The sequence below is a fragment of the Panthera uncia genome, chromosome A2 (assembly GCF_023721935.1).
Source record: "Panthera uncia isolate 11264 chromosome A2, Puncia_PCG_1.0, whole genome shotgun sequence".
NCBI classification, from domain to species: domain Eukaryota; kingdom Metazoa; phylum Chordata; class Mammalia; order Carnivora; family Felidae; genus Panthera; species Panthera uncia.
Window position 1 is genome coordinate 5,041,741 of NC_064816.1, and position 16,312 is coordinate 5,058,052.

The 16,312-nt window shown below is 41.8% G+C and overlaps 1 protein-coding gene across 8 annotated transcripts in view; it reads right to left on the reverse strand.

The window, feature by feature from the left end:
* Positions 1–16,312, reverse strand: part of HNRNPM (heterogeneous nuclear ribonucleoprotein M) — a 39,255-nt gene that overhangs the window by 21,310 nt on the left and 1,633 nt on the right. For 5 of the 8 annotated variants that reach the window (XM_049639775.1, XM_049639776.1, XM_049639773.1 and 2 more), the window contains exons 1-2: positions 226–1,138; positions 47–140 (exon numbers count right to left, since the gene is read on the reverse strand). In XM_049639775.1, coding sequence (XP_049495732.1) covers positions 47–140; positions 226–296 — 165 coding nt within the window. In that variant the 5' untranslated portion in view covers positions 297–1,138. The other 3 variants (XM_049639780.1, XM_049639779.1, XM_049639778.1) reach the window with 2 other exon arrangements.

The following is a 16,312-nucleotide window of genomic DNA, read 5'->3' on the forward strand; positions in this document are numbered from 1 at the left end:
CAACTCAACAATTATAAATGATATCCACATTGTTTCAAGAGCTTACTTCTTTGACTTTCAGTGGTCTTCCACTCAGACTATGCTTGTTTAGAACTTCCGCAGCCTTTTTCATGCTTTCTTCCATCTTGAATTCAACAACGCTATGAAGAGCCAAAAGGAGATGAGTGAAACCGGTCCTACAATTGAGAAGGCTCAATTGCCAATAAGTAACTAGACAATACTTACGCACATCCCTTTGGAGGAAGCCACAGACCAGTCAGAAGAGCAAGGAAAGAGGGGAAAAAAAAGAAAAACATAGTAAATACCAATGACAATTATATAAATTAAAAATACGATTTATATAACAAGGTTAGTTTTTATATCAACCCTTCTAAGGGGAAGCTCACAGGAATGACTCGCCTAGCCTTCCTTATTAAAAGCTGGGCTCCTTGTTACCTCCTCTGCCTGCACATTACCAGCATTGCACTATAGCTGCTGAAGTTGTAATAAGCAGACCTAAATTCAGGTTCTCCAAGAAATCACACAAACTTTAGATCTGCTTCTCTCTGTACTCAAATCAATTCCTTATCATACTCCTCCTAAATCCATCCCTTCCGTAAATTAAAGCTCATCCTTTTGATTATTCTAAGCCATTCTATTGCACGACAAAATAATTTAATTTTCTCTTTAAACTAGGCCAATTTTAAACATTCAGGTTTTAATAATTGTTTTACAATTTACTGGCACAAAGGCAACTTTTCGGAATCTTTGGTTCACACAACTTTCAAATTCAGCAAACGACCAAGAGTAACATTTTCTAGACAAGAACACACGTTTTACATTAATATACCACCGCTAAAATTCCATGCATAATTCACACACAGCCAATTCCTCTGTTAACAAAGAGACAATGCTGCTATTGGTCCCCAGTTATCCAAATTGGGCATCCAAACAGAATACCAAAAAGCTCTTTGGCCAGCCATTTGGAAAAGCGGGACTCCCGTTTGCAAATCCCCTCCCACCCCACTCAAATGTTTGGCAAAAATCAAACATAGCTACTATAACATGAGCACTCACTGCCTTCCTGATTTCATTCGATTCCACGCCACCATACAGTTACATTTTTCAAGTAGTAAATCCACAGAAGAAATTCTCTCAGACACTTACCCTTGACTTTCCTTCAGCGTCCATTAAGAGCTCCACGTATGTTACCTCACCAACTACAAATCAGTTTCCAGACGACACATAAACCAAGGGAGAAAAGCCAAGAAAACAATGGGAATTTAGAACAATCATCAGCAACCTTGTATGGAGCCTCTGCCTTATAAGAAAGCCCAGAAACACTCCATATTCTCTAAACCACCAAACTAGGCATTACAGGTGTGCAGTAAAAGTAGGTGAGACTCGTTAACAATTATGTCCTTGATTTTCCTCCCACCACAAACAAGCTATTTCCACAGATTTCCGTATCAATTTCCCTGTCTGAAATACTCATTCATGACTAGAGGCAATCCAAATCTATAGGAAAGAAGTCTGCGTGATTCACTTTTTTGGGGAAAGGAGGAAAACAGTTTTGCACGTACACTCTTACTGGTGAAAGCAGGTAAACAGCACACAGGCCGCAATGCCACTGAACTGAGCTCAACTGCTAAATCCAAGGATGTGCACGCACACATGCCCAAAGGGGCGGCTACAGGAGTGCACAAAGCCCTGCATTCAAGAGGGCCACGTGCATAGTTTAATGCTGCTGTTATCACAAAATTCTTAGTTTTTTAACGAGGCACCTCGCGTTTTCATTTTGCACGGGGCCCCACAAAATCTGTAGCTGGTCCTGCGCACAGCACTAGGCTCCATAGTGGTCAGAAGGAGGATGTTCGAGTATCCGATCGCAAAACCAGAGCAGCATCTGGATTCTCTTCGGTGAGTTAAGGCAGGCTTTTATTCCTCCTGCTTTTTCAACCTTCCCATTGAAAGACAAAGATAAATGTGAATTCAGAGCTCAGTTTGCAACTAACAGTTAAGACACAGGATTCTAATCTACACAAAGGTGGGGAAGGGGTTAAAAATGAAGCATTTCAAAAGGTTCCACAGATTTTCCTCAAGGTTTGGATTGCCAATTCATGACCACCATGACCAGATGTTAGAACCCATCAAGACGACAACCACCAAAATGGCTGCTGAACTTGAAGATGGCACAAAAAGAACAGAAATTTAAAGTGTTAACTTGGAGAAAAATCTCTAAGCGGGCTCTCCAAAGTCAAGCAAGTGGTTTTGTACTCAGGAATATCCTTTTTGAAAAAGGATTATCTTTATGATAGTAAAGCCTTCTCCAATTCAGTGTTCAAGTTTGGTTTAACAGTACAAGGGTAAACGTAAGCCTCTTAATGGCCTTGACAAGTCCTGCCTATTCTAATTCATTTGTCCAAAGGAAATTAAAATTATAAGGAATTTAAAATACATCAAGGAATGATGTGAATGTAAAGTAAGAAAAAATTACTTCTAAAAATTAACAATTTGAAGGGAGTATTTATTAGCAATATACTTGCATGGCCATTGACAACAAGAAGGCCAAGTGTTCAAAGTCACCTCCCCTTGTCTTTTTTTGGTACGTTACAGAACCAGACCAGCACTGTGCACAAAACAGGAAGGAGAATGAGTGCAAAGAAACGAGTGGAAATAGGAGCTGGTGTAATTTAACTTTTGGAGTATGTACTCCTGTGGGGCAAACTGAAAATGATCAGCCAAGGGACAGTCATACAAATTGGCTTTATTTCACCCTTACAAAAGGAAAGCAATTCCAAAAAAGTTGTGGCCATTCCTGAGGCCATGTTTTTAAACAGCCATTCATTTCAACAGCAGCAGCCATTTGAGGACCAACAGCCTTTATCTCCACTTTGATAAAAATGCCAAGTAATGTCAAGACAGTGAAGAGACCTCAAATTTATTTTCTACAAGCGGGGACTACCACCTAGTGACCTTAAAACTAAATAATCACAATCTCTAACTCAAGACAACTATGTTGTCAGAATTCAAATACTGTTGCGTTTGATAAGTATCTAGTCCGTGTCCGTAAAGACACTTTATCAAAACTGTCACTGCACCCTAGAAACCAAGTCCAAACCAAACTTTTTTCCAAAAAGCCAGGTTCAGAAATTAGGGCTTTGCCCACTTAACATTCTAGTGATGGCACACATCCAACTTCAATCCTTAGCACCAAAACTTTGTTTAAAATGTCCTTTCTTATTTTTCCCCCCAAATGGTATAGTTGTTCAGTAAAAACAAAAAAATTACATTAAAAAAACCCTCCACCCTGTCCGTTTAGCCACAGATTAGGAAGTCATCGTGGCTCTAGCACGAGTAGTGCTGTTCCTGAGGACCGTTAAGAATAACCGTGTCCCTCGTCAATTGCCAATCTCTACCCTGAGAGACTGCCTTGATTCAGAGATGTAAGCAAATCAGTATACAAGATACGCAACAGGTGCTAGTTCGTACTTCCCTAGAGGAAGATATAATGAGGACCACCTCTCTTTTCAGTTCTACAGGATTAAAACAAAAACCTGTTCAGTCCGAACAACTAGCAACAAAACTCTGAAGGTAAAATCTGCCAACCATGCACAGTCTGCTCGCAGCCAATGAAACTACGTTTAAGAAAGCAAATCCACCACAGCAGAGGAGCTAGGACTGAGAGGCAGAGGTAACAAATTGGCAGTAAGTAGCAAGTCTCTCTGAAATGGAACTCGCAGGTACTGATGAAAAATACAGTTGTTCCTCTCCCTTCCTGAACATGGATGGAATCCATGGAATCTCAAGAGGAGGTGCTAGGAAATCCTTCTGAGCTTTAAACATCAAAACATCTGTATGAAAAAACTAAGACTTCGAAAAATCTGACAAAGGTTATCACCTACCTTTAGTTTAAAATGCTCCAAGTCACCTTTAACCAACATTTACATGGATTATTAAAAGCATTGCCTCAAGAATAAAACACATCATGAGGATCAGCAGAATGAACACGCAACCCAAAATGAAGTCAGGAAGTCCCTAGGAGCTACTGTGATTTAACACTCCCGCTCATATTTTTATCACCAAGAGTATTTGTTTCTGTATTCTCATTTACTCTGAAACTGACCCCCCCCCCAAAAAGATGACGTATGGAGGCCAAAACTTCACTGAAGAGAATTCACATGTGAAAAGGCCTATAATTTAAAAGATGGGGTTGGAGGGGGAAGGCTCAAAAGTAGGGTATGTTATCAAATGCATTCCCCTCAAACACATTTCAAGTCTCAGCTGGCTGCTCTCATAGAGGGGTGCACGGAACAAATGAGTATTTTAACTTGTATCTTTAATACATAGACAACATGAAACGTGGCAAAATAATTATTCTACACGATGTCTACTTAATTTAATGGACAAACTGGATACTTATGGAGCCCGTTCTTGCTACTTTCATAGCAAAAGCTGAAGAGCACTACTTCTCTAACTAAACCAAAACCTACCAAGTAAGCTGAGGCAGGCTACACTGTCCAGGTTCAACCCAAGTACCCCCAGATATAGATGTTTTAGCATAATTCTTTAAAAAATGCAGGCTGAATTTACAAAACAGGAAAACACAAAGGAACAAAAGGACTGGATATGGATTTTTACTTAAATTGAAAATAAAGTTCGGCTCCATAAATCCACAACACAGGTTGTCTTCAAGGGCCAAGGGAGACTTTCTTCTGGACTACACTTGCCCTCTGGGCCTCAGTTTTCTGTCAGCTGGAATCTGAAATTTACTTAGAGTGATGCATTAAATGAGGACAGGATTAAGTGCTTAAAGAAATCCTTGCTTACACAGGTCAACCTGACTGCTGATAAACTTGGGATTGATTGAGAGTAAACTCCATCATGGACTTTCCTTTATTCCTCCAACTGTGCTGTTTACTCAGGGCAGGTCCAACTCAGGCCTGTCTGGTTACAACCGCCCCACCTCGATGTGCCAACTACCTGGTCAGGCCAGGAGAACAAGAACAAGCAGCCCAATAACCAATAAGGAGCTTTTATTCATCCACACAGGACTTCCCAGTAACGCAGCACAGCACCAAGTGTAAATTCCCCAGAGCGCCGTTTTTCACCCAGTCCTTAAGGTCAAACACCTGCAACGTGATTCCAATCTGTCAAGGGGTGAAAACTGGGTGACTGGGACCTGGTGCGACAATCGCCAATTCAAATTTCCTATTACCCTGACTCTCAATTTGGTTTCAACCCAGCAACTCTTTGGTGTCCACAGCAGCCATTTATTTGTTCCATGTAATATCTCCGTTAAAAATAAACATGGTCAAGAGAAAGGACAATAGAAACCTTTCCTTTGTTCCATCAGGACACTTAGAACAGGAAGAGGAAAGTTCAGCGTTCAATTCTATGGGCTGTGAAAACTGTTGAAGCCACATCCCTGACCAATATAGGGGGATGGGGATGGGTGGGTAGTGAGCAGAAAAGGCAGCCCGACTCAGGACAAAACAAGCTTTCCATGCATTTTCTCTTTAAACTCAGTGATGCTGATTTCATGATAGTGTTACCAAACAGCTGGGCACCAAACAAGCTTTGTGACCCCATCCAGGGGAAAAGGCAAAGTGACCAATTCACAGAATACACGTGTCATTAATAGGATGTCCTAGAATGTTGCCAAAGGCTAAAACTTAAGACGGACAACATACGCCCGGTGGCCATGTAAGGGGGTAAAGATCAGGAATCACGGAGGGGTACAAGAGGCAATCTCAGGCATGATTAGCCTTAGAAAAGCTCTGGTCATGCCACTTTAAAGCTAGTTTAGTTCTGAGAGGCGGCAATCAGACAGTGTTGCAGTGACAGGACATTTCCCAGACCTTTCAGTTGAAGATAACTAATGAAGCTTATTCCACTGGTTTCCTGAAACAGCAAAACTCTTAAAAGGCAGACCAATAAAAAGCGTCTGGGTTATAACAAGCCAGGTCTCTGCAGCTGGTCCACTCTGGAGATTACCTTGAGACTGACGCTTTTAGGGTGCTAACTGTCCCTAGCTGCGGCAACAGGCCTTCAAAAAATAAAAACTTACTTGCAACAGGTTTCAAGTAAATACTACAGATTTCCAATAAGCACCTACACGTTTTCAGCATACCAAGAAACAAATAAAACTGTAATTTTAAATCTCATAATAAAAATAAAAACATTTTTAAGGAGGCCTATGTACGTGAACAGTAAACTTCAGACTTCCCATGCTGAACAGAAGCATTACCATAAAAAATTACCTTTCTCTTATGAATTCCCTTTACCCACAATACAATACTGCAAATAACTGAAACAGAAAAATAATTAATTTAACCTATACAGGGGAGCTCTAAACAAGAACATTTTAAGATTTGTTTAAAATAACTGATTTACTGCACACCTGTAATTCTAAGTTACACCACCAAAAAAATACACTGAAAGGGCTGAGCCAGGGCATTCATAGCAGTATGCCAGGGGAATATGAGAACCAGTTTGGAAGTATCCGAATAAACCACCAGGCTGGCCCCACACTTAATACAGTGCAAAATAGGAAATTGAGGTGAACTGCTTCTACATCCAGAAACGTCATGGCTGCTGCTGCTACCAGCTTTAAGGCTTCCAAAACTGAATTACTGAATGGTAAAGCAGTAAAAATGTCACCTACTTTATCCATCATGTCCCAAAACTGGTTCACACACTCCTAAAAATAAAAAATAATTTGGCCTGCCATCTCTTAACAAAATTCTAACAATTGCGTTTTCAAAGCCACATTCCTGGTTCTTGGAACTACTATACCTTATTATCAATGGAAGTAGCAATTCAGCGGTTCAACCAAATCACAAAAACACAAATTTGGGAGTTATTCCAAAAACTAATTCGAATGAGACCCAACTGTACTGTACAGAAATTCTAAGCTTGTATTGAAGCAGCAGTCCCAAAAACCAAGAACACTGCATCTGGGATGCCACAGGACACGCCCTTCAGACAAAAAGAAGAAACTTCACTCTTGCCCTAGGAGCATTGGCAGGAATGATTTGGCTGATCGAGGCAGGAAAACAAATCTCACACCGAAACATTTTTCCCTCCGTGTTATCTGGAGAACTACTACACGGGAGCAGCCTACATGACTGTACAGAGAAGTTCACGGGGCCCAGTGCTTCTGGCACGTCATGGATGGGACAAGGACGGCAGTGGGCCAGTCATAATTTCGAAACCCGATGCTGGGAGCACCAGTACACATACCAAAATGGCCTAGCCAAGTGGCATCTCTGCCACTGAAATGTTAATCATTGGACAATTCAAACTTGCATCTCTTTTCGTTATGAATGCTCCAGAAAACCAGTAACTTTCAGTCCTTCAAAAAGACTCCATTTAAGGGTAATTTGATTCTAGTTTCCCTTGGGGGAGACCTCAAGGCATCAGACAAATTGTTCTCTATCAATAGTTTCATCTAAACCAGGGCTGAGCAATCTCTTCAGCCCTGAGTGCCACCAGCAGGGCCAAGAATCAGGAAAGAAAGAAGACAAAAGCAGAACGAGAATGTGAAAAGGAAGAGGATCCGTATGGTGTGCACAGGGGGTGAGGCAGAGGACCACAGGGACAGCCGGCCTCCTAGGACCTCCTGGTGGCAGCAGAGCTGGCCCGGGACACCGGGCCGCTACTGGCGTTTGCCGGCAAGAACGGCACTGCCCGGCAGATGCCTTCTTTTGAGCTGTCCAATTGCCAACCTAACCCGTGTTTCTTCCCAGGGTGGAAAAAGCCCAAGTTTAAATACAAGCTCATGTTGTAGAATTTAGAAGCTGAGCAGCGCAAGTTCCAACTACCAAATTTTGATCCCAGGAAGACATCCACAAAATTTAAACAAACTACCTTCCCTCCAGAATTAAAAAGCTAAAAAAAAATTTTTAAAGGAAAACCTCTCCCACCTAATATGAAGAAATCAAAAAATTTCCTTAACACAAAGAGGTTCCCCTCAAGCTTAATCAAAGTCCTATTAACCATATTAAGCCAGTAAAATCATTTGTAGGCCAAAGGACCATACAAACCACCCTGTTTGACACACAGGTGCATGACCACACAAAAAAGTAGGGTGGGTAAAGCGGCTTAACTCTCAAGCCTGGACAGAACACAATGCTCTACCCAGATCAACTTCCACTGACGAAAAATAACCAAGGAATTAGCCACAGAAAAGATGACGCGTCGACCTTCTTACCCTACTCGACCACCAGTACCATTACCTTTTTCTTTAACCAGGTCTTTAAGTGACTGCCATTTCACATCAAAAGGTATGTTTGTAATGAAGGCTCTGTATCTTTTAGTTGGATTGGCATATGGCTCAAAGCGATTGCCTCCTCTTTTTATGTTTTTCTCCTTCCTCTTCTCATTCTGAGTAGGTCGCTCTCCTTCACTGAATTCGAAGGGAAAAAAAAGGGTCCATATGTTAGCACAACATGAAAGACAGTATTCGATTTGCCAGATTTAGAATTCCACATAGTTACATCCATCACAAGACTAATCTTGACTTTGTTCTGAGACATTCAAACTTCAGTGCTCCTAGAGCAGAAAGGTACAGTAGCACACTCCTTAAAACCCACATATCAAGAAGCCATTCCCAATAAACTGTGCTCTCCTCTGCCTTCACACATTCCTAGGGGATATAATAGAAATAGGAGCCAGGAGCCAACTCCCTGCCCAAGGTGTTTTCATTTCATGCCAGAAACAGGAAAAAAGAAGGGAAGATTTGCAAGATTTCATGGAACAGAAATGAGCTGGTGCACATAGGCCCAATCAACTTTAACTTCACAAATAAAACTACCTTTTTATTTTGGGGGGGGGGGGGGGATGTTTTTTAAGCTGGAATATAAAATGGTACAGCCACTACAGAAAAGCTTGGCAGTCACTCAAAAAGTTAAAACACATAATTACCATATGACCCAACAACTCTACTCCTGGGTACGATCCAAAAGAAGTGACAGGAAGGAGGAAATACTTGTACACCAAATAGCGTTATTCATAATAGCCAAGAGGTGGAAACAACCCAAGGGTCCACCAACAGATGAATGGAATAAAGAAATGCGGTACAGCCATATAAAGAGATTCTTCAGCCATAAAAAGGCACGGAATGCTGATACATGCTGCGACACAGATGAAGTTTGAAAACATTATACTACGCAAAATAAGTCAGACATAGAGGAAGACAGAATAGAGGTTTCCAGAAGCTGGAGGGAGTTGGGAAAGGGGTTACTGTTTAATGGATGAGAGTTTCTGTTTGGGATGAGAAAGAAAGTTCTGAAAATGGACAGTGGTATATGCTCAACACTGTACTTAATTCCCCTGAACTATACACTTAACATGGTTAAAACGGCACATTTTACGTACATTTTACCACAATTTTTTTTTTAACAGTAAAGAAGTCATTCTCTATACAACCCTAGGAAAACCAAAGTCTGAGCAACCCAGGTAGGTAAAAAACAATATGCAGCCAACGATCCCACCTTCAGCAAAGGGTGAATGTTCTTCTGGCGTGGCTTTTCCTATAATACTCTCTACCTTTCTGTGTCAGGAGTCTCCATGCCATAACACTTCGTTTCTAAGCTCTACAGATACAAATTCAGCTTAGATTAGAAGGTTTCACAAGCAAACCTCCAAAGCACAGAATCAGACATTAGGCTGGAAACTTAGGCGACAGCACAGAGAAACAGGCCAGTGTGTGCGGCCAGGGCAGGGCCCACACATAGGCCAAGTGAAGCTACTCCATGAGCTGCCTGCCCACTCTTGTTCAGCCCCCTGTGACTACAGGCAGACACCGGTAAGAGGTGATCAGGAACAAATGGGGATCCAACAGACACAGGAAGTTCTCTTGCTTCCTACACTGGGTCCTGCACTTTCTGCTTACAGAGCCCTATGCTTTCCCCCAGTGAAAATGCAGAAAACTCCCAAACCACAGATTTTAGCAGACTTTGTGATCCATGACTAAAACGGAAAAAACAAAAAGCCAAGATTGTCTATTACTGATTTACAAACCCACCTTCGTTTAATTAAAGGGCTGACCTTTACTCTAGGATACGTCTTCCTTGCATGGGAAAAGTAGTGTTCAAATACCAGATGATAGCTTAGAGAAGTATTTACTTGGGGGGGGAATTTTTTTTTTTAAATGTTTATTTATTTTTGAGACAGAGAGAAACAGCGCATGAACGGGGGAGGGTCAGAGAGAGAGGGAGACACAGAATCAGAAGCAGGCTCCAGGCTCTGAGCTGTTGGCACAGAGCCTGATGCGGGGCTCGAACTCGCGGACCATGAGATCATGACCTGAGCCGAAGTCCGACGATTAACCGACCGAGCCACCCAGACACCCCCAAAAAAATTTTTTAAGTAATCTATATGCCCCCCATGAGGCTTTAACTCATGACCCTGAGATCAAGAGTCACATGCTGTACCAAATGAGCCACCCAGCCACCCCCCTTGGAAAATTTTAATGTTATCAACTTAGCAACTTTTTTATAAACCCCAGAGTTTCTTCTGCTGGTCCCTCATATCCAAACACAAGGGTGCCAAGTGGTAACCCAGTGAAAGTATCCTCCTAGGCAAAAGTAAGGAAAGCAGCTTCCTCCATGATTTTAACGACACCAACATGCAATAAATAGACTTCCTTCACAGAGGCTGGCAGATGTGGAGGGGTATGGCCACTCTAGTCTCTAAATTCCTAGAATTCTACGGTCTACCCAGGTTCACACGAGATCCTTCTCAGGCTGACTGCACACCACAAGCAGATCTCAAAGGAATCCCTCAACCACCAGAGACCACCTGTCTATGCCATACGAAAGTCCCACACCAAAGTCTGCCGAAGAGCGCATTTGCCAAAGTGTCTCTTGTTCCTGGCAGATAGGAGGAAAGTGTTAGTAAAAATCAATAAAATGTAGATCAACCTACCTTCATGGACCTACAGGGAGGGTCTGTGCATAAAAAAGTATTTCAATATCTAGTTTCTTTTAAAACCTAAATACTCTATGATTTATGTTAAAAAACATCATCCTGACACAAAGTCCATGACACAGTAATAGCTGCATCTGTGTTTTCACAGACCTGCTCAGTTCATCTACTAGTTACAAAATGTATCAACAACTAATTACAGCCAAAGCAGGTAACAAAGTGTCTAGCCTACATTCTGCAGATCATTATGGCTGAGAATAAACTAGCTACCCAATCTAACCACAGAAACTGGGTATTTGGTTTGGGGTTAATCCCTATCACATGGCTCACCATCAAGCAAGCAGCTCATATGGATTATGCCCAAGATGTGAGCACAGCACTCTGTACCCCAATCCTTCTCTGGCTCATCATTTTCACCGAGAAGTTTCATCCTAAGTAAAAGGGGTCAGAACTATCATCACTTCCAGCTTCCCAAAAAACTGACCTTTTCGTAAACCCAAAGATCACTACCAATTCTTCTTTTTAAAAAATGTTTTCATAATCTCTACATCCAACATGAGGCTTGCACTCACGACCCCGAGATCAAAAGTCACCTGTTCTACGGACTGAAACAGCCAGGTGCCTGCCCCTTTGTAAACTTTTCTTTTGTCTCAAGTAATATCTACACGACCAACCCCTCTTGACAGAATTGCAGACCACCCTCAAAGAAATCCCACTCAAAATACACATTCAACTATGGAGAATGTGAGGGTTTTAAGAGTGGTATCCTCGGGGTGCCTGGGTGGTTCACTCGGTTCAGCATCCCAACTCGTGATTTTGGTTCAGGTCACGATCTCGTGGTTCATGAGTTCAAGCCTGCATCACACTCTGTGCTGACAGTGCAGAGCCTAAGTGGGATTCTCTTTCTCCCTGTTCCTCCCTCGACTGTGCTCTCAAAATAAATAAGCTTAAAAAAAAAGTGGTATCCTGAATGCCCAATTTGATTTTCTCACTTATCTTCAGGATAAAATTGGGGGAATATCCTTCTATAGCCCTAAGATATTTATAACATTTCATTCCGAAAACCTTTTAGAAGTAAGTTTTTAGGGGCACCTGGGTGGCTCAGTCCGTTAAGCGGCCAACTTCGTCCCAGGTCATGATCTCGCAGTTGAGGAGTTTGAGCCCAGCATCAGGACAGCTTCAGAGTCGCTGTCTCCCTCTCTCTTTGCCCTTACCCAACTCACACTATCTCTCTCTCAAAAAATAAACATTAAAAAAAATTAAAGAAAAAAAAGTAAATGTTTATAAGTGGATTATATTTTGAAATTGATAAACTGCTTACTCCCAGATACCCCAAATTTAGATTACAGACCTTAAAAATATTAAACACACACCTACCATATGACCCAATCATTCACAGCTACTTATCCAAGAGAAAATAAAGCATATATTCATACAAAAACTTGTACCTAAATGTTCACAGCAACATTTGTAATACCCTGAAACTGGAAATCTGTCTACTAAACAGGTAAATGAAAAACCAAATTGTAGTAGAACCATAAGCTGAAATACTACTCAGCAACAAAAAGTAAAAAACTATACACAACAAAAGGGAATCTCAACACAATCCTACTCGAACCAGACCAAAACAAGGAGTGTAACATAGGATCCCATCATATAAAAGTTTGTATTTGAGAAAATCTAATCTGGCAAACTAATCCACACCAAGGTTTCTCAGCCTCAGCACTACGGGCATCCCCGCCAGAAGCTTTGCTGTGTGGGACTGCCGCATGCATCCCTGACCTCTACCCAAGAGGTTCCAGTAGCAACCCCATCCCTCAGTCTTACAGCGAAAAACAAAGATGTCTCCAAGACACTTCTAAATGTACCCCGGAGAGGAAAAAAGTCAAGAGACTTTGTTGAGAACCACTGATGCATACTGAAGGAAAGCAGATCTAGGGCTGGGGGTAGGGGGAGAGAACTCCGAAGATTACAGAGGAGAGAAAAAACTTGTGGGTGTCATAGACATATTTACTACACCGATTCAGTGAGGGATTCATAATACTGACACCAAGCTGCACGTTTCCAATACGTGTGCTTATTGTGCCAATAACGCCAATACAGTTTCTGAGGTTTATTTTTATTTACTTTGAGAGAGAGCACATGTGCACAAACGGGAAGGGCAGTGAGAGACGGAAAGAGAATCCCAAGCAGGCTCCGCACAGAGCCCATTTCGAGGCTCGATCCCACAAGCTGTGAGATCATGACCTGAGCCCAAATCAAGAGTCAAACAAGAGTCAGACGCTTAACTGGGCCACCCACGCACCTCAGCAATACAGATTTTTTATAAAGTTTCTACTTCTGCTTGTGGAATTTCAAACTAACTCTAATAACTTGATTTGTAACTCCAATATAAAGTAGATTTTAATTTTTTTAATGTTTATTTACTTTTGTGAGAGAGAGACAGACAGACAGACAGAGACAGAGTCAGAGTGCAAGCAGGGGAGGGGCACAGAGAGAGGGAGACACAGAATCCGAAACAGGCTCCAGGCTCCGAGCTGTCAGCACAGAGCCCGACGCAGGGCTCGAACCCACGAACCACAAGATCATGACCTGAGCTGAAGTCGGACACTTAACCCACTGAGCCACCCAGGTGCCCCAACATAGACTTTAAAGTAATCTTTCAGAGAGACTGAAGCCACAATAAGAGATATACCTAGACCAGCTAAACGTCTTACCAATATTCTGCTTGCTAACTGGCTCTCAACTCCCAATGAACATTGTCTACTCTGGCATCCGATCACTCACCCTAAGTTCTAAACAGATGCACCATAAAATTTTTTTCTAACATTCCATCAATCTATTTCATGATACAACAAAAACCAAGTGTAAGATACCTGTTAAATACCTTCCAAGTCATTAAGATGAAGTATGTTTCCTATGGCTTATGGAATTGTTTCACTGACTGCATTCTTTGAGCTAATCATTTTTCATGTCACTGCCCCACTGTGCTAGAATTATACTGTACCTAAAGACCACAACTAAAAAGACAGTGCCTGCTCCACAAAAAACTGCTACATTTGCTGAATCCCTACCCTCTCTTTCTCTTATTCCTCCTCCACGGCATTCAATGCTCTCATTGCTTTTAGTTTTTCAACAAAGAGTGTAGTTTGAATGGCAACCCCAACACCCTGAAAACCTGATCATATCTCCTGAGGGAAAGATTCCCTCCTCCCCCAATCCCTGCTCACATTAGGTCCTCAGCTCCTCTAATGTATTTACTGTTCACAGAACTACTCATGACTCTAGCTCTCTACCTGGCTGGTTTTTTTTAGCAGCAAAACCAGCATAACCTGTACCCAAGGTAGCTCACGGGGATGCTGTGAGAATCAACAAACAATCGAACAAAAAGCAGCTTGGTACATGTTAAGCACAATATGCAAAGGAGCAGGACAGGTAACTAAGCATCACAGATCCAGGTCTGAACCCCAACGTCACCATCTCCTTGCTAGGCTTCAGTTCCTTACTAGCCACACTTACAGGTCTGAAGGAGACTCAGCACACAGTAACAGTGGCACTGACAGATTTCTGTAACAATCTTGACTGGGATGGATTCAGTCCTAGCCTTCTGCTGTTACATAGTGATTAAAAGTCCACCAGGGCGGTGGCTGAGGCCACCTAGGCACAGCCGCTACAGTCTACGGGAGGAGCAATTCAGCTTTCAACTCTGACTGTAAAACATGGTAATGGAAGAGCCCATCTGAGAATCCCAAAAAGAAACAACCTAACCTTTACAGAGGATCTCTTTGCCCAGCCATGAATAAAATCAAAGAAAAAAAGTAAAAGCAAGGAGCTGGCAGCATGCATTCAAATCACCTGGGGCCCCCATTCTAAAGTTGAGCTCACAATGTAATGTGCCTCAAAAATCCTTTTTATCAAGTATACACTTTTTAAAGTACAGCAAACACTCAAATCATTGCAAAGCAGAGAATTTGGTTTAAATAAAACACTTCCAATGACTATGTTTAGAGAGGTTACCGGGGTAGCACTGTGGAAGCAACAAGGCCCTTGGAATCAAGATGGCCACCCTAGTCTCTGGGTCAATTTCCTTAATGAGTTTTCTCAATTGTTTAAAAAAAAAAAAAAAAAAAAAAAAAAAAGAATCTTTTTCTCAGTTCTACAACAGAGTTAACGTTACCTCCCTGGGAAGCTATACTAAATACAGTTTCTTATTTTTGAAATGACCAGTCCATCTCTCAATTTTCTGATTCAGCCACAAGATTAATCTAGAAAAAGAATAGGTTAAGTCACTGATTTTAAATATATGGTGCAACCTTTACTTAACTGGGGGCGGGACACCTAAACCCACATGTAGTCCTCTAAAATGAATGCTTTTTCCCCAACAAAACATACTAAATATACTCTAACTCTGAATCTTGATTGCCTTTAGATGAAAATTTCTCATCAAAATAAAACAAGTCCTCCCACACCCAGGAGAAAAGGAACTGGAAAACAAGCTTTCCTATCCAGGGTCCTCAATCAAGCTTGCTTGCTCATTGCTTTTTGCTGTCCAGCACACTCCACTCCTGCCTCAGACAGGCCTCAGACAGGTCAGAAGAACCGCTTCACTCAATTCCCATCCCTAAAAAGGCTTTCAAGATAAAAATCTGGATTCCTTAGCCTGGAATTCATTGCCCACCAGCTGGCCCCCAGTATTTTAGCATAAAATGCTAAAGCAGCTTCAGTTCCTTACAAATAGCAAAGCAAACACCTAAAATCCCTAGTCTTTAGACACTCTCCTCCCAGCCCCTCCCCATTCATCTTCTCTCATCCACCTCCAACAGCTCCCTGGGGGCAGGTTAAGGTTGGAGGGAGGGAGGGTGGACCCTCCAAGCTCCCAGCCGGATAATTCCTTTTACTTCTCACAACGTAATTACCCTACTACAGAAATGTAAATTGCCTCCTCTTCTGGGCAAAGACTTTATTCCAAAGAGCTCGGTTTCCTAAGCTTCCTCACACCAAAAAAAAAAAAAAAAAAAAAAGTTTTCCACCAGCCACACGAAACCGATCTAAATGTTGCTAATTAATAGATCCTCTATTAAGCAGTCCTAAACTCTGGATTCTTTCCAACAAGGGGTATTTTCTCTCTAAAAGCCTTCAGGTTCTTCCTAATAGTCCACATCTTAAATGAATCAATCACAAAATGACCACTTGAAAATGCACAGGAAAATGGGAAATTTGAAAACTGTCCCCCAGCTGCTATAATTTATAATTTATCCAACTTCTCACCTAACATGGTTCCAGCAACACTCTGCCCTGTGATAAATGCTTTAAAAGATAAAATACGGGAAAAATATGTATCTTAAATGCCCCCAACTATGGCCCTCAAAAATCCTACAAAGCTCCCTAAATAGATGATGAA